The sequence below is a fragment of the Pelophylax lessonae genome (assembly GCF_965119305.1).
Source record: "Pelophylax lessonae genome assembly, chromosome: 6".
In the NCBI taxonomy this organism is placed as follows: Eukaryota; Metazoa; Chordata; class Amphibia; order Anura; family Ranidae; genus Pelophylax; species Pelophylax lessonae.
The window spans coordinates 32,027,178-32,048,737 of record NC_138773.1 but is presented as its reverse complement, the minus strand read 5'-3'; the positions used below and the strand labels follow the sequence as shown (position 1 = coordinate 32,048,737).

General features: G+C 45.7%; 1 protein-coding gene across 1 annotated transcript in view; it reads right to left on the bottom strand.

The window, feature by feature from the left end:
• Window positions 1-9,263, bottom strand: part of LOC309559017 (uncharacterized protein) — a gene marked incomplete at its 5' end in the record, with an annotated part of 37,107 nt that extends 27,844 nt beyond the window's left edge. The window contains 1 exon segment of the mRNA XM_082262127.1: window positions 7,686-9,263. Within this exon segment, the coding sequence (XP_082118253.1) occupies window positions 7,686-9,263 (1,578 nt within the window).
• Window positions 9,264-21,560: the final 12,297 nt, after the last annotated feature.

Sequence of the window (21,560 nt, the reverse complement as noted above, 5' to 3'; positions counted from 1 at the left end):
CCATAGGCGACGCTTTAAAATTTTTTACCAGTTTAGAGTTAGAGTGTAGCTCTTTTTTTTTTAATTATTGCTCTCACTCTGGGGATCGCGGCGATACCTCACATGTGTGGTTTAACAGCGATTTCATTTTATGGCGCGACTTCCGTATACGTTTTCTTTCATGCGCGAGCTCACAGCGACGGGTGTGGTTAAAATTATTATTTTTTTCCCCTATTTATTTTTTTAATTTTAGCACAGGTTTAAAAAAAAAAAAAAAAATCTGATCACTTTTATTGCTGTCACAAGCAATGTAAACATCAACTTGTGACAGCAATATGCAGTGACAGGTACTCTTTATGGAGGGATCGGGGGTCTAAAAGACCCCAAACCCCTCCACTGCACTTCCATGTATTCTAAATGGTGAATACATTGTGGTCATTTTGAATACATTCACTTTTCAAATCTGCCGCCTTTAGCAGCAGAGTAACCCGGATGTGACATCATGGACGCCGCCTCCGGGTTACGTCATCGGAGGCCCGATCAAAGCCGCATCCAGCTTTGATCAGAACTCCATCCAGCCGGCGGATGCGCCGGCTGGGTGCTCGGGTCTCCCGGTGGGACGAGAGACCCAGGCAGAGCCGCGGAAGGCAGCAGGAGGGGGGGGGGTGTCCCCTCCCGCTCACTGGGGGAGCAATTGAGCGGCTCCTGAGCTGCATTGGTCCGCCGGAAAGCCGGCCGCTGTCTCTAAAAAACGGTATCGGGGTGATGCCTCTAGCTAGAGTCATCGCCCCGGTACAACCACCTAAAGTCAGCCGATGTAGGTCTACGTGGCTGGTCGTTAAGTGGTTAAATGGTTGAATTCAACCCTCTAACTGCTACATCTGCAAGACGGTTTGTTCTTTTAAAAAACAATTGACTTACTAGCAGGATCAGTAGGTAAAAATAAAAGCGAGAAAACCTAAAAGCAAAAAAAGAAAACGAATGCAGCCGCCCATCTAAGAACTAGTAAGCTGCAGTACAATAAATATTTTGCTTTGCTTTAACCACTTGCCGACCGCCCACCACAGTTTTACTGCGGCAGGCTGGCTCGGCTGCCCGGAAACGACGTAGCTCTATGTCGGTTGCGCGCGTGGTGCCGTTGGCGTGATACCACCCCCCACTCCCCCACTAGGCAGCGGGGATGCCGATCCACGGGACAGGCAGCCGCGAATGCCGATGGGCACCCGCGATCACTCCCCGCAGAGAGAGAAGGACGGTCGGCTGTTGTAAACACAGCCGACCGTTCTTCTCCCTGGAATGATCACAGAGCGCCTTCTATAAAGGATCACAGGTCTCTGTGATCATTTTATAAACCACGCCCCCCCCCCCACAGTTAGAAAGCACCCCCTAGGCTCATATTTAACACATTGATCGCCCCTAGGTTAACCCCTTCCCTGCCAGTGTCATTATTACAGTAACAGTGCATATTTTTAGCACTGATTACTGTAGTAATGTCACTGGTACCCCCAAAAGTGTCAAAAATGTCAGTTAGGGGTCCGATCTGTCCGCCGCAATGTCGCAGTCCCGCAAAAAAAATCGCAGATCACCGCCATTACTAGTAAACAAATAAAACAATAAAAATGACACAAATCTTTCCCGTAGTTAGTAAACATGATAACTTTTGCGCAAACCAATCAAAATACGCTTATTGCGATTTTTTTTTTACCAAAAATATGTAGCAGAAAACAAATTGGCCTAAAATGTTAAAAAATTTTGATTTTTACTTTTTTTTGGGAATGTTATATAGCGGAAAGTGAATTTATTTTTTTTCTAAACTGTCACTCTTTTTTTGTTTAATGCGCAAAAAATAAAAATCGCAGAGGTGATCAAACACCACCAAAAGAAAACTCTATTTGTGGGGAAAAAAAGGACGTTGATTTTGATTGGGTACAGCGTCACATGACCGCACAATTGTCCGTTAAATCACGAAGTGCCGAATCACAAAATAGGGCCTGGTTATTAAGGGGGCAAATCCTTCCGGTCCAGAAGTGGTTAACAGAAAGGGGTAAAGCTATTTCCAGTGCTGGCAAAGACAGAGAGAGAACGATCAGGGAGAGAGAAGGGGTCAGGGAGAGAGAAGGGTCAGGGAGAGAGAAGGGGTCAGGGAGAGAGAGAGGGGTCAGGGAGAGCGAGAGGGGTCAGGGAGAGCGAGAGGGGTCAGGGAGAGAGAAGGGTCAGGGAGAGAGAAGGAGTCAGGGAGAAAGAAGGGTCAGGGAGAGAGAGGAGTCAGGGAGAGAGAGAGAGGGGTCAGGGAGAGAGAGAGGGGTCAGGGAGAGCGAGAGGGGTCAGGGAGAGAGAAGGAGTCAGGGAGAAAGAAGGGTCAGGGAGAGAGAGGAGTCAGGGAGAGAGAGAGAGGGGTCAGGGAGAGAGAAGGGTCAGAGAGAGAGAGGGGTCAGGGAGAGAGAAGGGTCAGGGAGAGAGAGGGGTCAGGGAGAGAGAAGGGTCAGGGAGAGAGAGGGGTCAGGGAGAGATAAGGGTCAGGGAGAGAGAAGGGGTCAGGGAGAGAGACGGGGTCAGGGAGAGAGAGGGGTCAGGGAGAGAGAGGGGTCAGGGAGAGAGAAGGGTCAGGGAGAGAGAGGGGTCAGGGAGAGAGAAGGGTCAGGGAGAGAGAGGGGTCAGGGAGAGAGGGGGGGGCAAGGAGAGAGGGGAAGAGTAAGGTCTGGAGGGTCTGGTCAGTGACAGTGATCACTCAATTGGAATTGGGGGCTCTCTGGCTCATTCAGCAGTATTTCAGTGTGGCTGTCGGCTGCTTCTTTTTAGTGCCGGTTCACACTAATGCGATCACAGAGATCGCATGTAATTCGGAGCGCAGTGCTCCTAAAAATCACATGCGATTTCTGTGCAGTGCAAATTCAGCCATACAGTTTGTATGGCTGAATTTGCAACGCCATCGCAGTGAACTCGCACAGGACCCTTTTTTGGTCCGCAGCAGAATCGGATCGCATGGGGGTTCACACCAGTGCGATCCGATTCATGTGTGAACTGTCAGATCGCACTGCGATATGCGATCTGATCTGGGGGTGTCGTTAACTTTGAATTGACACCCCCAGCGTATCGCATATGGCAGTGTGAACTGCCTGTTCTGAGGATGCGATGCGGGAACACGCAGTATATTCGCAGTGTTCCCGCATCGCAATAGTGTGAACCGGGACTTAATCTTCTCGCCCACCTTTCCTTCACAGACAGTGAAGAGTTCCGGGCAGAAACTTTTTTTTTTTACCTAAAAATACCCCAGGGACAGTCAGGGCTGTGCATTTAAGCAACGATAGCCTCTGAACTGTCCCCGGGTTCACTTACCTGTAAGAAGAAATACTTACCTTGAAAATGTCTTGTCCAGCGCTGCCATCCCAGGTGTGGGCAGCTGAAGCCAGAGCACTCCACAGACACACCACACCGTCACTGCACCCCACAGACACACTGCACCCCACAGACACACCTCACCCTCACTGAACCGCACCGTCACTGCACCCCACAGACACACTGCACCCCACAGACACACCTCACCCTCACTGAACCGCACCGTCACTGCACCCCACAGACACACCTCACCCTCACTGCACCACACCCCACAGGCACACTGCACCCCACACTGTCACTGTGCCCTCCCTCTGGACTGGTCCTTCTCCAGATAGTACAGGAGGACGATGTAAGTCACAGCTGAGGGTGCACACCAGCCATTTACAAAGCACGCAGTGGAGAATCTCCCTACCTGTGCCTGGTGGTGTTGTTAAGGAGGGAACTCAAAAAGCTGCTAACATACTAGATCACACACCTGGCACTGATTCACAGCAGCGGTCAGAGGACTGATTTGAAAACAGCGCGCAAGAAGCCTTTTTTTTAGCTGAGGAAATCCACAGCATGTGTAATACCCCTCCACTGCGCCCGCCCTTTCCAGCAGATACATGGCACATCTCCCCAATTGTGACAGTGGCTGGACATATGGGACGGGGAAAGCTCCTGCTACGCTCACCATAGAAATGGCCCCTGCGAAGTCTGGGACCGGAGGTAGGATTTAGCTGGGCCTGTCTTTGGTCGGAGCGGCCGGTAGCTGTTCAATATTATGTGCTGCCGTGGAAGTTAACGGGGAGGGAGTGCGGGGAGTGCCTCGGTACCTGTCAGTACACACAGCACTGCACTAGTAACACACTCAATTGGTCTCAATTAGCCATTTTCCCTCCCTGGTGTCATGTGACTCATTAGTGTTACAAGGTCTCAGGTGTGAATGGGGATCAGGTGTGTTAATTTGGTGTTATCGCTCTCACTCTCTCATACTGGTCACTGGAAGTTCAACATGGCACCTCATGGCAAAGAACTCTCTAAGGATCTGGAAAAAAAGAATTGTTGCTCTACATAAAGATGGCATAGGCCAGTGATGGCGAACCTTGGCACCCCAGATGTTTTGGAACTACATTTCCCATGATGCTCATGCACTCTGCATTTTAGTTGGGCATCATGGGAAATTTAGTTCCAAAATATCTGGGGTGCCAAGGTTCGCCATCACTGATAAATTGAGGATTGATCCCTGATGCCTGAGTGGTAAGTGTAGCCAACATCCCAATTGTTAATCTTAAAGCAGGGTTTGGTGCCTCAAGCCAAGGGGGTGGGACTTTATGGGCTAGTCAGGTAGTAAACTTGTAGTAAAATTATATAACAATTTATTTGAAAAATAATAAAGAATTCATACACTGGCCTAGGCTATAAGAAGATTGCCAAGACTCTGAAACTGAGCTGCAGCACACTGGCCAAGACCATACAGTGGTTTAACAGGACAGAATCCACTCAGAACAGGCCTCGCCATGGTCAACCAAAGAAGTTGAGTGCACGTGCTCAGCATCATATCCAGAGGCTGTCTTTGGGAAATAGACGTATGAGTGCTGCCAGCATTGCTGCAGAGGTTGAAGGGGTGGGGGGTCAGCCTGTCAGTGCTCAGACCATACGCCACACACTGCATCAAATTTGTCTGCATGGCTGTCGTCCCAGAAGGAAGCCTCTTCTAAAGATGATGCACAAGAAAGCCCGCAAACAGTTTGCTGAAGACAAGCAGACTAAGGACATGGATTACTGGAACCACGTCCTGTGGTCTGATGAGACCAAGATAAACGTATTTGGTTCAGATGGTGTCAAGCTAGTGTGGTGCCAACCAGGTGAGGAGTACAAAGACAAGTGTGTCTTGCCTACAGTCAAGCATGGTTGTTGGAGTGTCACAGTCTGGGGCTGCATGAGTTCTGCGAGCACTGGGGAGCTACAGTTCATTGAAGGAACCATTAATGCCAACATGTACTGTGACATACTGAAGCAGAGCATGATCCACTCCCTTCGGAGAGTGGGCCACAGGGCAGTTTTCCAACATGATATCGACCCCAACACACACCTCCAAGACGACCACTGCCTTGCTAAAGAAGCTGAGGGTAAAGGTGATGGACTGGCCAAGCATGTCTCCAGACCTAAACCCTATTGAGCATCTGTGGGGCATCCTCAAATGGAAGCTGGAGGAGCGCAATGTCTCTAACATCCACCAGCTATGTGATGTCGTCATGGAGGAGTGGAAGAGGACACCAGTGGCAACCTGTGAAGCTCTGGTGAACTCCATGCCCAAGAGGGTTAAGACAGTGCTGGAAAATAATGGTGGCCACACAAAATATTTGACACTTTGGGCCCAATTTGGACATTGTCACTTAGGGGTGTACTCACTTTTGTTGCCAGCGGTTTAGACATTAATGGCTGTGTGTTGAGTTATTTTGAGGGGACAGCAAATTTACACCGTTATACAAGCTGTATACTCACTACTTTACATTGTAGCAAAGTGTCCTTTCTTCAGTATTGTCACATAAAAAGATATATTAAAACATTTACAAAAATGTCAGGGGTGTACTCACTTTTGTGAGATACTGATTTTATATATATATATATATATATATATATATATATATACAGTATATATATATACACACACAGTGCCTTGCGAAAGTATTTGGCCCCCTTGAACTTTGCGACATTTCAGGCTTCAAACATAAAGATATAAAACTGTAATTTTTTGTGAAGAATCAACAACAAGTGGGACACAATCATGAAGTGGAACAAAATTTATTGGATATTTCAAACTTTTTTAACAAATAAAAAACTGAAAAATTGGGCGTGCAATGTAAAGGGGTCTGGCATCCCACATGCTGCCAGGCAGAGGCGCCGATTGTCAGCCGTTCTGGGTGTCATCGGGGCGCAGAGCAATGCGCCCCGACACTCCCCACTTCTACACTTCTAGTTCTGTGATTGGTCCAGACTCCAGCCTGGACCAATCATTCAGGACTCCCGTCTGACGTTGTTGTGGGGGCGGTGCGTGCGTCAGTCACTCTGACTCGCTCACCTTCCCGGTTCCCGTCCGCCGTCAGAGCGAGGAGGAGCAGCGTGGTCGGTGGTCCCGAGAAGTTTTGAGTCAGCCAGGAGCAGGTAAGTGAAGCCGCTGCCTCGTGTCTGTGTGTCTCCTCTGCCGCCGGCCGCCACTGCCATGTATGTCACGACTTGAGCTGAGAAGTCCTGGATGGAGGAGCTGTGCCCCCCCCCCCGTCCCTGGAGTCCTGAGCCAGCAGGTGTCAGCCAGACATCGCGATCCAGACTTGTAGAGGAAAGTTCCTTCTCTTCCTGCAGGTGCTGCTGATCAGATGTGTGCGCAAGAAGAAATCAGGCTGCAGCTGGTGTGCTCTTCTCCTTCCAGATCCCAACTTTGTCCCTTACGGGTCAGAGGTTACTTTGAGATAGCTGGTGTTTTGTATCTATGGATATACAATTCAATGCTGCACAATAATCTATCAGTTTCAAGAAGGCAACTGGTAGATATTGGAACATATGAATTATGTTATACATCTGTCTATACGGGAGGTTCCTTGGTATTGTCGTAAACCTTAGGGCCGCCCATGGCCACTGTGTTTATTGGTCAAGGACATCTGTTAACACCCCCTGTGGTCTCAGAGAAAAAGAGAGAAGCAGACAGGGTTGGCAGTTCTCATGGTAACATCAAGAAGGAACATTTATCAAGTTTGAGAACCGATCACACTGGCTCAGCTCCTGAACTATTGTAACACCAAGGACATTGAATGCAAGTATTCTTACTTCTCAATTCTTTATCTTATTTTTCTAAATTGCTGAATTATGTCGCTATTTCTTTGAAACACCTTTTTCTGTAAATATTTTATTTGCACCAATTTTAACCTTTTTATTATTAAACTTTATTCTGAAAAGTGTTAATCTTGTCCATAAGCTCTTAATGCAAACTAACAATGAACCTGTCTCTTGAAGAGTGCTACTGTATAGAATAAACCCTCTGAACGTTCCTGTCTGTGGTGACAGTGCGTGTTACAGATGATTATTCTAAAGTCGTGATTGGTATTTCTAAAATTACGAGCTTTCGCTGGGCTCATAACGTAGCGGTGGTGGCAGTGAAAGGGTTAATTGCTTAATTAGCCCGATGACAATCGCTCTCAGCCTGCTGGCATCTAGATTGTGGTCCCGCAAGCTGGAAAATCTATGTTCCGAGTGCAGCTGAGAGTGGCATTGTTACGCAAGTGACGTCAGGGTGTGAGATTGGCTGGTCTTTGGTCACGAGTTAGTGAGAAGGGCAGGGATCTGATACCCGCCACCGTCACAGTTGTAAATTATGGTTTTACAGAAAACACTGGAGATACCAGCTTTACCCAGGCTCCATTATTCACATAGAAGATAGCATGGAGGGGTTCAGTGAAGGTGGTGGTGAAGGTGTGGAGGTGTCTGATGGGGTCACTTAGCTGGTAAAATGACAGACGGCCATTTTTATGATCCAAATATAATCCCAATCTCTGCACAGGAGACTCGATGTGTAAATCCTGTACTTTAAAGTCATGTTCACATGTAAATTCATTTTCAGTAAAGCCAAAACACCAAGACTTGTTATTACGCCCAATAGCAGACCCCTCTCCATCTCTATTAATACTAGGATAGCAAACAGCCACATACCAATCCCCACAGTCACCAACCTCTACTTCCCAGTAATGTCTCCCATGGGAAAGTCTCTCCCTACTCATCACCTGACTGTATAATGTAAATCTCTGTGGTAATTCTGGTCTAATCTTTTGTGTTTCAGAGCGAGATGCTTTTCTCAGGTCATTGGATATAGCCACAAGAGTATAGGCCGTTTTTTCATCCAGGAGCAGACTGCTTGCATCCTTTGTGTTGAATTTGGTTTTTAATTTCATATTAGTGATAAGATCAGTTATAGATCTGTGCAACACAAGAGAGATCTTAAAATCATCCAGATCACAAACAGAAGATTCCTCCAAATTCTGGTCACCTTTGTCCTCATCTTGAACAAGTTTTAGAGCATCTGATTCCTGATCTTGTAGAACAGTTAGTGGGTCGTTCATGTTACAAAACTTCTCGATGTGACCAATTTTCCTTGTCAGCTCATCCCTCTGTATCTCCAACTGTTTGATGAGATCATTGACTGACAATGAAACCTCCTCTACCTGCCTGGAGATCTCACTCAGGACTCTCTGTTCCTGAACCTCTAGCTGTCTCCTGATATCCTCAAACAGGGCAGTCACTCTCTTCTGCTCATCATCTGCTCTTTCTTGTGCTTTTCTTTTGTGGTCCTGTAAATTCAGAATTTTCTGCTCAGTTGTCTTTTTCTTTATAGCAATCTTTTCTAGAACATTTCTCAGTTTCTCCTTCATCTTCTCCAAAGCCTCTTCTAGAAGTTCCACTTCGTGTCCTTTATGTTTTCCCACCAGACAGCAGGACACACATAGACAGATGGCATCCTCGGAGCAGTAATACTCCAGAAGCTTCTTGTGTATGGAACATTTTTTACTACTGAAGGACGAGGTGGGTTCCACCAACACGTGGTCCACTGTCTTGTTGTGGGCTGTCAGGTGTTTATTACACATAGAAGTCTCACATTGAAGACAAGTCTTGATAGCGGCCACTGGAGAATCCACACAATACGTACAGAGGATCTCACTTTTCTCCTCATTTTGTTGTGTAGATCTAAAGTTGTCCACAATGTTACACAGCTTCCTGTTCTTCTCCAGAGTAGGTCGTTCTACATTCTCCTCTCTGCACTCCGGGCAGGAATAAACTCCAGACCCCTCCTGTGTATCCAGAACAGTCACAATACATTCCCGGCAAAAGTTGTGTCCACATCTCAGTGACACCGGCTCCATATAAAGGCTCAGGCAGATGGAGCAGCTCAGCTCGTCTCCTAGAGCAGCAGACGCCATGTTGGGAAGAAACGAAACTAAAAATCTGTTTGTATAATGAGGGCGGATGCTTTACAAGTTAACCCTTACAGACAGAAAGAACCTAAAGCAAGTGTTTTTTATGTATTGTCTGTGAAAGGAATATATATGTAAAGAGTAAGCCACTTATCTGTGGTTCATTCTCAGTTTTCTATTGAAGGAAAAATATTGTTCCATTATTTTTTGAAGCTGTGATAAGAGACATAGACCAAATAATGGAAGAGATCCATTCTCTGTGTGTTGGGAACACAAACTGGAAAGAATGGTATTCATTCGAACAGTGGATTCCTCCCTATCCAAGGCATTTGGCTCAATTTACAAAGATTTAACACAAGGATAAGGATCTTTATTTTAACCATGTGATTGTAATTTGTTTTAAATTTCATTGGACTCTTATAATAGACACCTTTTAGAAAATAACAATCCTCAATGAAAACTGTATTATTAGTAGTAATCAGCATGGATTTATGAAATTTTTTTCTTGCCAGACCAATCTTAATCTTCTATGAAGAAGTGAGCTGCCACCTAGATAAAGGAAGGCCTGTGGATGTGGTGTATCTGGACTTTGGAAAGGCATTTGACACAGTTCACCACAAATGCTTACTGTACAAACTAAGGTACGTAGGTATGGACTATAGGGTAAGTACCTGTATTGAAAACTGGCTCCAGGGGCAAGTCCAGAAAGTGGTGATAAATGGGGAGTACTGGGATTGGTCGGGTGTGGAAAGTGGGATCCCCCAAGAATCTGTCCTGGTACCAAATCTTCTTTAATTTATTCATAAACGACCTAGAGCAGGGGTATTGAATTAAAATTCAAGGGGGTCCGGTCGCTAAAAATTTCTTTGGGCCGAGGCGCGAATCTCAAGTCTGTGCCCATCACAGTACTCCTTTATATCAGGTGTCCCCATGACAGTGACACCTTACGTCAGGCATTCCCGTCAGAGTGCCCCCTTACATCAGGTGTCCCCATGACAGTACTCCTTTACATCAGTTGTCCCCGATGTGCCGAACCAGAGCGCCCGGTAAACAACAGACTGTTCGGCGCTCACGGTCTTTGTGACAGATTGCACTGTCTGTCCTTCTAATGATTGCTTTGACTGCAAAGGCTGCAGATGGCAACACTGTTGTTAGCAGTGGACACATTAAAAAAAAGCCCACACTGCGGAGCCATGTGTCGGCGTCCTTTACATCAGGTGTCCCCATCACAGTGCTCCTTTACATCAGTTGTCCGCATCACAGTGCCACCTTACGTCAGGCATTCCCGTCAGAGTTCCCCCTTACATCAGTTGTCCCCATCAGTGTGCCCCCTTAACATAAAATATGCCCATCAGTGTGCTCAATAGCATAAATGTGCCCATCAGAGTGCCCCTTAACATAAAATATGCCCATCAGTGTGTCCCACAGCATAAATATGCCCATCAGCGTGCCCCTTAGCATAAAATATGCCCATCAGCGTGACCCTTATTTTATGTTAAGGATTACGCTGATCGGCACATTTTATGTTAGGGGCACTCTGATGGGCAGAACAAAATATGCCCATCAGCGTGACCCTTAACATAAAATGTGCCCATCAGCGTGATCCTTAACGTAAAATAAGGGGCACGCTGTGGCACATTTTATGTTAGGGGACACTCTGATGGGCACAGTTTTCGTTAAGAGGCACGCTGATGGCCCATCAGGGTTGCTCTTAACATAAAATGTGCCCATCAGCGTCACCCTTAACAAAAATAAGTAGCATGCTTAAAGAGGAAGTAAACCCTCCTCTACAACTTGTACCTATAGGCAAGCCTATGATAAGGCTTACCTATAGGTACTGTAAATATCTCCTAAACATGTACCGTTTAGGAGATATTTACCTTACATGTCGCCAGTGACGTCACTGGCGCATGCGCTCTGAAGGAACGGCCGATCGTGCCGTTCCTTCAGAGCCCCGTGCCGTGACTGTCGGCTCCCGCGCGCGTGCGCGGGAGTGACGTCACCGCGGCTCCGGCCAATCTGATGGCCGGATGCCGCGCTCCCGGAAGACGGGCGACTAGACATGTCGCCCGTCATAGAGGTGAGTGAGCGGCACGGCGGGGGCTCGTTCTGAAGTAAGTATTGCATAATGAGCTAATATGCGATGCATACTAGCTCATTATGTCTTTCTTTTGCAGGGTGTAAAAAAAAAAAAAAAAAATTATACGAGTTTACAACCTCTTTAAGGGCACTTTTTATGTTAAGAGGCACTGTGATGGGCACATTTTATTTTATGGGGCACTCTGGCCTTGCACTTTATTGCACTTGGTATTAGCATTGATTTGCTCTTACCTAAATATATACAATTTTATTATGTATATATGCATTAATCAATTACTTAATTTTTTTCACTTGGCGCAGCAATATCATTTATGTATTTGTATTCGCTGGTGTTTAGTGTATAGCACTGATTGTATGCAGCCTTGTGCGTTTGTTTATTTATTTAATTTATTTTATCCACGTATATGTTTTGCGCTGATTATACCACCATTTGTTGAACGGAGATCCATCCTTTTGCCACATCCCGCCAGCTGGTCACCATGGACCCTTGCCACCTTCACCTCGTGGCGGACCTGCTGCCATTCACAGCACCTCCACCAGCTATGTCACTTCAGCCTGCTGACCGGGCACCCACCTCTCCAACTGAGCATCACTGACCCCCACCACCTCGTGGTGGACCTACCACCATCCACAGCACCTCCATCAGCGGTGTTATCCCAGCCTGCCGACTGGACATCCATCCCTCTAGCTAGGCATCACAGACCCCCACCATCTTGTGGTGGACCTGCCGCCACTAACAGCCCTCCACCAACTGTGTCAGTTTAGCCTTCTGACCGGACACCCACCTCTCCAACTGAGCATCACTGACCACCACCACCTCGTGGCGGACCTACCGCAATCCAAAGCATCTCCATCAGCGGTGTTATCCCAGCCTGCCCACTGGGCATCCATCCCTCCAGCTAAGCATCACTGACCCCTGCTGTCTCTGCCTTGCAGCTAACCTGCTGCTGTTTACAGTACCTTCACCACCAGATGGGCAACTCCTCTCTAGCAGCTCCCAGATCTTGAGGTCTTCCAATCGTACACATTACATAATTTTTCATTACATTTCTATAAATTTGATTGAAGCAAAGAGTATTATGTCTTATTTTTTTACCATCTTGTTTGATAACCTAATGTTAAGGGGATGTAAATCTTTAAAATAAAAAAGTTTTTCAGAATTGTGAGAGAATCGTGATCTTTATTCTAAGCAAAGAAAATTGGGATTCTCATTTTAACCAGAATCATGCAGCTTTATTCTCAGCTATGGTAACACAGAAGGAGTGCATGAGCATCATGGGAAATGTAGTTCCAAAAGCATCTGGGGTGCCAAGGTTTGCCATCACTGCTCAAGGGCCTCGGCTTTAGAAAAAAAAATATATGTTGTGAGTTCTAAGACATTTTCTAGCAAAATATACTGATTGTTGCATGTAAAAAAAGAAAAATGCCAGAAAAGGCCCGGTGTGGAAGTGGATTAACAAAGTATGGAGGAGGTGTCACCAGCACACCATAGGAGACCAAAGAGAACATTTACAGTTGTGCTAATAAGTTTACAGTGGGTACGGAAAGTATTCAGACCCCCTTACATTTTTCATTCTTTGTTATATTGCAGCCATTTGCTAAAATCATTTAAGTTCATTCTTCTTCCTCATGAATGTACACATAGCACCCCATACTGACAGAAAAACACAGAATTGTTGACATTGTTGCAGATTTATTAAAAAAGAAAAACTGAAATATCACATAGTTACATAGTAGGTGAGGTTGAATAAAGACAATAGTTCATCCAGTTCAACCTGTGTAGGTGTGTGTGGCTGTAATCATCTCACATACCCCTGAATGTTCTGATCCTTGAGATGTAAGTCTAAGAGTCTTTTGAAAGCCACCATACTACCCGCAGAAACCACCTCTTGTGGTAGAGAATTCCACAATCTTGTAGCCCTAACAGTAAAGAACCCCCCACGTTGCCTGAGGTTAAAACGCTTCTCCTCTAATCGCATTGTATGCCCTCGAGTCCTCATGCAATCCCTTCGAATGAACAGCTTTTTTTCTAAGCTGGGATCCCCATTAAGATATTTATAAATTGCTATCATGTCCCCCCTCAGACGTCTCTTCTCCAGGGAGAATAAATCGAGCGATTGTAGACGCTCTTCATAGTCAAGGTCCTCCAATCCCCTAATTAGTTTAGTTGCCCTTCTCTGGACTCTCTCCAGCTCCAACACATCCCTCCTGAGGACTGGCGACCAGAACTGGACAGAATACTCCAGATGCGGTCGGACCAGAGTTTTATAAAGTGGAAGGATTATAGTCTTATCTCTGGAATGCATCCCTTTCTTTATGCATGCTAATATTCTGCTGGCTTTGGCAGCTGCCGCTTGACATTGCATGCTGTTGCCTAATCTATCATCAACCAAGACTCCCAGATCTTTCTCCATTTTTGATTCCCCCAAGGGTTCCCCTCCTAACGTGTATTGTGCTTTTATGTTTTTAGTCCCCAAGTGCAAAACCTTACACTTCTCCACGTTAAACCTCATTTGCCATGTCGTTGCCCACTCTGTAATTTTGTCCAGGTCATTCTGTAGGATATCTGCTTCATGCTGTGCAGTTATTGCCCTGGCCAATTTTGTGTCATCTGCAAAAACTGATATCGAACTACTGATCCCGACCTCAATGTTGTTTATGAATAAATTGAACAAGGTTGGTCCCAGGCCTGAGCCCTGGGGCACCCCGCTTACTACCTCAGACCAGTCTGAGTATGCGCTGTTTATTACCACTCTTTGGACACGCCCTTTAAGCCAATTCCGTATCCAAGAGCAAACCTTGCTGTCGATACCTGCAGACCTTATTTTATAAATTAAGCGCTTGTGGGGAACTGTATCAAACGCCTTAGCGAAATCCAAGTACACCACATCCACTGGTCTCCCCCTATCTAGCTCACAGCTCACCTCCTAGTAGAATGTTAATAGATTGGTTTGACAAGAACGCCCATTTGTAAACCCGTGCTGATTACTGCTGATGATGTTGTTGTCTTTAGCAAACTCTATGATATAGTCCCTTATCATCCCCTCCAGAAGTTTACATACTATTGATGTCAAACTGACAGGCCTATAATTTCCCGGGATATGCCTCTGGCCCTTTTTGAATATCGGAATCACGTTAGCTTTCTTCCAATCCCCTGGTACATCTCCTGTCCTAATACTGTCAGCAAAGATCAGGAACAGTGGTCTGGATATAACCTTACTGAGTTCCTTGAGTACTCTCGGATGTACGCCATCCGGGCCTGGTGATTTGTTTGTGTTGAGTTTATCCAGCCTTTCCCTGATTTCACCCTCTGTTAGCCATAGTGGCAAGTCCTGTGTATTACTACTAACCATACAGTCATGGTCAGTGTACCCCTCCGTTTCCTGTGTAAAGACTGACGAGAAAAAAGCATTCAGCACGGTTGCTTTTTCAGTGTCCTCTGTAACCATCCTCCCATCATTGTTAATTATGTGTGCAATATGCTCTGCCCTAGTTTTTTTGCTGTTGATATATTTAAAGAATTTCTTTGGGTTTTTTTTACTATCCTCTGCTATTTGTCTCTCAAAGTTGATTTTAGCCATCTTGATTTCTTGTTTACTTTTCTTATTTGCCTCCTTGTATTGCTCGAAAGTCGATACTGTGCCCTCTGATTTATACTTCTTGAAGGCCAATTTTTTTCCCCTAATAAGTTTTTTGACGCTACGGTTTAACCAGCCAGGTTTGGCTTTGTCTCTTCTAAATTTATTTCCCATAGGAATGCACTGCAAGATGCCTTTGCCCAATATGTTCCTAAAGCATTCCCATTTTTCCTCTGTGGTCAGGGATCCCAGGGTTTGGTCCCAGTTTACCCTTTCCATCAATGAGTACAATTTTGGAAAGTTTGCCCTTCTGAAGTTTAGGGTTCTTATGTTCCCCACTTGCCTTGTTATATTGTTATTTATACTAAATGTGATCATCCTGTGATCGCTAGAGCCCAGGTTGTCCTGGACTCCTACCTGCGAGATTAGGTCTGGGTCATTAGTGATCAATAGATCCAGGACTGCATTTTCTCTAGTCGGAGAATCCACCAACTGTGACATGTAATTATCCAGTAAGGTTTCCGTGAATAGGCGGGCCTTCTGTGAGTGTGTAGTCCCCTCGTCCCAGTCAATGTCGGGATAATTGAAGTCCCCCAATATGACGACTGATCCCAATTTTGCCACTTTACTCAGTGCTAAGAATTCCAGCTCTACCTCCTCCCCTTGGTTAGGTGGCCTATAGCAAACCCCCACAATTACTTTCCCCTTTTCTCCTTCCCTATGGAGTTCAACCCACACAGATTCTAAATCCATGCTCATCCCATCCGTAATGTCACTCCTTTCTATCACCTTTATATTGTTCTTGACATAGAGACATACCCCTCCCCCTCTTTTTCCTACCCTGTCCTTCCGGTACACCGAATACTCTTGGATATTGGCCAGCCAGTCATGTGAGGGGTCGAACCAAGTCTCTGTTATTCCCACAAGGTCTATGTCCTCCTCATGTACCAATATTTCCAACTCATCCATTTTATTAGCTAGGCTCCTGGCATTAGCATATACCCCTCTTAGTTTTACGGAAGTTAAGCGCAATTGGCGGTTATGTTTATTCCTGTTTGGTCTGAGATTTTCCCGCACAGACCTGCCAATTGACATTGTGGACCTACTGTCGCTGCTGACCCTACAGCTGCCTTCAGTCCTCTGCTCCCTCCTGACTGACTCTACTTCTGAGCCCTCCCCCCCGTCTCCTAGTTTAAAAGCCCCTCCAACTTGGTGGCCATCTTTCTCCCCAAAAGAGCTGTACCGTCCCCATTAAGGTGCAGCCCATCCTTACTAAAGAGCCGGTAGCCGACTGAGAAGTCAGCCCAGTTCTCCAGGAACCCAAACCTACTTAGAACATGGTCCTAAGTATTCAGACCCTTTGCTCAGTATTTAGTAGAAGCCCCCTTTTGATCTAATACAGCCAGGAGTCTTTTTGGGAAAGATGCAACAAGTCTTTCACACCTGGATTTGGCGATCCTCTGCCATTCCTCCTTGCAGATCCTCTCCAGTTCTGTCAGGTTGGATGGTAAACGTTGGTGGACAGCCATTTTTAGGTCTCTCCAGAGATGCTCAATTGGGTTTAAGTCAGGGCTCTGGCTGGGCCATTCAAGAACAGTCACGGAGTTGTTGTGAAGCCACTCCTTCGTTATTTTAGCTGTGTGCTTAGGGTAAACCTTCGGCCCAGTCTGAGGTCCAGAGCACTCTGGAGAAGGTTTTTGTCCAGGATATCCCTGTACTTGGCCGCATTCATCTTTCCCTCGATTGCAACCAGTCGTCCTGTCCCTGCAGCTGAAAAACACCCCCACAGCATGATGCTGCCACCACCATGCTTCACTGTTGGGACTGTATTGGACAGGTGATGAGCAGTGCCTGGTTTTCTCCACACATACCGCTTAGAATTAAGGCCAAAAAGTTCTATTTTGGTCTCATCAGACCAGAGAATCTTATTTCTCACCATCTTGGAGTCCTTCAGGTGTTTTTTAGCAAACTCCATGCGGGCTTTCATGTGTCTTACACTGAGGAGAGGCTTCCGTCGGGCCACTCTGCCATAATGCCCCGACTGGTGGAGGGCTGCAGTGATGGTTGACTTTCTACAACTTTCTCCCATCTCCTGACTGCATCTCTGGAGCTCAGCCACAGTGATCTTTGGGTTCTTCTTTACCTCTCTCACCAAGGCTCTTCTCCCCCGATAGCTCAGTTTGGCCGGACGGCCAGCTCTAGGAAGGGTTCTGGTCGTCCCATACGTCTTCCATTTGAGGATTATGGAGGCCACTGTGCTCTTAGGAACCATATGTGCAGCAGAAATCTTTTTGTAACCTTGGCCAGATCTGTGCCTTGCCACAATTCTGTCTCTGAGCTCTTCAGGCAGTTCCTTTGACCTCATGATTCTCATTTGCTCTGACATGCATTGTGATCTGGAAGGTCTTATATAGACAGATGCGTGGCTTTCCTAATCAAGTCCAATCAGTATAATCAAACACAGCTGGACTCAAATGAAGGTGTAGAACCATCTCAAGGATGATCAGAAGAAATGGAAAGCAGCTGAGTTAAATATATAAGTGTCACAGCAAAGGGTCTGAATACTTTGGACCATGTGATATTTCAGTTTTTCTTTTTTAATAAATCTGCAACAATGTCAACAATTCTGTGTTTTTCTGTCAGTATGGGGTGCTATGTGTACATTCATGAGGAAGAAGAATGAACTTAAATGATTTTAGCAAATGGCTGCAATATAACAAAGAGTGAAAAATTTAAGGGGGTCTGAATACTTTCCGTACCCACTGTACATACCCTGGCAGAATTTATGATTTCTTGGCCATTATTCCGAGAATATGAATGATAACACATAAACTTTTCTTTCACTCATGGTTAGTGTTTGTGCCGATATGCACTTTCCCCAATATATCGGAATCGGCCCCTGAGGTTACCGATATTGCCGATATTTCGGGAAGTGTTTGTACCGGAGTGATGCCTGCAGCTAAAAGCATCACCCCGGTACCGGCGTCCATAGTCGACGGTCGGCTGTCTTGTGATGACAACCGATGCGGCTGAGAAGCCGCTTGGCTGTCATTACAAGGAGCGACATGGAGGAGATTGGTTCCTCTGTATGCTGCCCCCGCCACTCCTCCTATCCAGTTCACTTGTGTTCTGCTGTCTCTGGGCCCCTGTGTGCTTCCCTGGTCCCCCCCTGTCCCCACTGCGCTTTATGGTTTCTTGCATCGGGGCCCTGAAGGTTCTAGTTACGCCTCTGACACATACTGTTAGACAGGATAATATGGTTGGTTGCAGGCTGGTCGGTAAGTTGAGCTGGGAATTTCTTTGGTTTCGTTTTTATCAGAGAGGGACACCGACATGACTGGGGGAGGGGTAAGTATACTGATTTCTTCTTTACAGGGCTAGATAGGTTAGTGTTAGATCGTGGAGATCTATAGATGCAGGGATTTTAGTGTTAGGGTGGACTCATCCTTTAAAAGAGAAATACACACTTAAAGCGGTAGTAAACTCTCCAACTCGGATTCTGTTTTTCCATCTAGTCCATTTTATTAAGCTTTTAACAAACATTATTCTTTATAATCAATCCCCAATCGCGTGTTACTCACTTCTTTGAAAATCTGTGCCTCCAGGGATAAGCCGGCACCATCTTAGATATTGTTTTCCGGGTCCGCATTTCAGAAGACTTCCCCCCACCCCCTTTCATGTAGCCCTAGCTGTAATCTTGTGCATGTGCGATCATTTCTTAGCCAAGCCTCATTCTAATAAGGTTCACTGATGCTGCAGCTGATCCCCACTATAGTATGCCATCCTCTGCCCAGATGTACACCCCATGTGACGTCACACGGCCACGGAGGTTGTAGCTGGAACTTGTGAATGAAACAGTAGTCTGGCGGTTTATGAGCGCAGTGCCGCAGGGAGTGGAATTAATATACGCGGCATACTTGTCAGCGGACTGACAGCACACAGATTGTGCCGAGAATCAGGGGAGAGACGTGCATGCGCCGGTGACATCATTAGAAAGAACAGAACAGATTACAAGACAACTGAGCAAGTGAGGAGACATCTTTATGCAGCGATCATTATCTTATTTATGCTGATTTTAAATGTGATAAAGTTGTGGGGGGAGACTTTACTACCACTTTAAGCCCACCACACATTACAATCTCCTTTAGGCTCCTTTGGCATGGAGCAGACTCGGTTTCCCTCAGTGAGGGATCTGTCCACTGGTCACCTGCTAGTCAGAGCAGAGCGGGAGGATGACAGGTCCGTGTCCGCTCAGTTTATGGAGTGCGGACATGGACAAAGCCTGGTCTGCTCTATGGGCAGTCAAGTTTAAAGGGATTCTGCTCTCCGTTTACACTTGGCTGCCCTCCGATGCAATCCACCTAGATAATCCCCACCAGTTTATTTTTTGTACGTAATATATATATATATATATATATATATATATACAGTGGGTACGGAAAGTATTCAGACCCCCTTACATTTTTCACTCTTTGTTATATTGCAGCCATTTGCTAAAATCATTTAGGTTCATTCTTCTTCCTCATGAATGTACACATAGCACCCCATACTGACAGAAAAACACAGAATTGTTGACATTGTTGCAGATTTATTAAAAAAGAAAAACTGAAATATCACATGGTCCTAAGTATTCAGACCCTTTGCTCAGTATTTAGTAGAAGCCCCCTTTTGATCTAATACAGCCAGGAGTCTTTTTGGGAAAGATGCAACAAGTCTTTCACACCTGGATTTGGGGATCCTCTGCCATTCCTCCTTGCAGATCCTCTCCAGTTCTGTCAGGTTGGATGGTAAACGTTGGTGGACAGCAATTTTTAGGTCTCTCGAGAGATGCTCAATTGGGTTTAAGTCAGGGCTCTGGCTGGGCCATTCAAGAACAGTCACGGAGTTGTTGTGAAGCCACTCCTTCGTTATTTTAGCTGTGTGCTTAGGGTCATTGTCTTGTTGGAAGGTAAACCTTCGGCCCAGTCTGAGGTCCAGAGCACTCTGGAGAAGGTTTTTGTCCAGGATATCCCTGTACTTGGCCGCATTCATCTTTCCCTCGATTGCAACCAGTCGTCCTGTCCCTGCAGCTGAAAAACACCCCCACAGCATGATGCTGCCACCACCATGCTTCACTGTTGGGACTGTATTGGACAGGTGATGAGCAGTGCCTGGTTTTCTCCACACATACCGCTTAGAATTAAGGCCAAAAAGTTCTATTTTGGTCTCATCAGACCAGAGAATCTTATTTCTCACCATCTTGGAGTCCTTCAGGTGTTTTTTAGCAAACTCCACGCGGGCTTTCATGTGTCTTACACTGAGGAGAGGCTTCCGTCGGGCCACTCTGCCATAATGCCCCGACTGGTGGAGGGCTGCAGTGATGGTTGACTTTCTACAACCAATCAGTATAATCAAACACAGCTGGACTCAAATGAAGGTGTAGAACCATCTCAAGGATGATCAGAAGAAATGGAAAGCACCTGAGTTAAATATATGAGTGTCACAGCAAAGGGTCTGAATACTTAGGACCATGTGATATTTCAGTTTTTCTTTTTTAATAAATCTGCAACAATGTCAACAATTCTGTGTTTTTCTGTCAGTATGGGGTGCTATGTGTACATTCATGAGGAAGAAGAATGAACTTAAATGATTTTAGCAAATGGCTGCAATATAACAAAGAGTGAAAAATTTAAGGGGGTCTGAATACTTTCCGTACCCACTGTATATATATATATACACACACACACATACACACACACATACACACACATACACACACACACACACAAAAGTATTTGATCTCCTGCTGATTTTGTACGTTTGCCCACTGACAAAGAAATGATCCATCTATGATTTTAATGATCGGTTTATTTTAACAGTGAGAGACAGAAAAACAACAAAAATATCCAGAAAAACACATTTCAAAGGAGTTATAAATTGATTTGCATTTTAATGAGTGAAATAATTATTTGATCCCCTTTCAATGAGCAAGATTTCTGGCTCCCACGTGTCTTCTATACAGGTAACGAACTGAGATTAGGAGCACTCTCTTAAAAAGGAGTGCTCCTAATCTTAGCTTGTTACCTGTATAAAAATAGACACCTATCCACAGAAGCAATCAACCAATCACTCCACCATGGCCAAGACCAAAGAGCAGTCCAAGGATGTCAGGGACAAGGTAGTAGATCTATACAAGGCTCGAATAGGCTACAAGACCATCGCCAAGCAGCTTGGTGAGAGGGTGACAACAGGTGGTGCGATTATTAGCAAATGGAAGAAACACAAATGAAACTGTCAATCTCCCTCGGTCTGGGGCTCCATGCAAGATCTCACCTCGTGGACTTTCAATGATCATGAGAATGGCGAGGAATCAGCCCAGAACTACACGGGAGAATCTTGTGAATTATCTCTAGGCAGCTGAGACCATAGTCACCAGGAACACAATTGGTAACACACTAAACCGTATAGGAGTTAAATTCTGCAGTGCCCACAAGGTGCCCCTGCTCAGGACATGCACATGTACAGGCCTGTCTGAAGTTTGCTAATGAACACCTGAATGATTTAGAGAACTGGGTGAAAGAGATGTGGTTAGATTAGACCAAAATCAAGCTCTTTAGCATCAACTCAACTCACCGTGTTTGGAGGA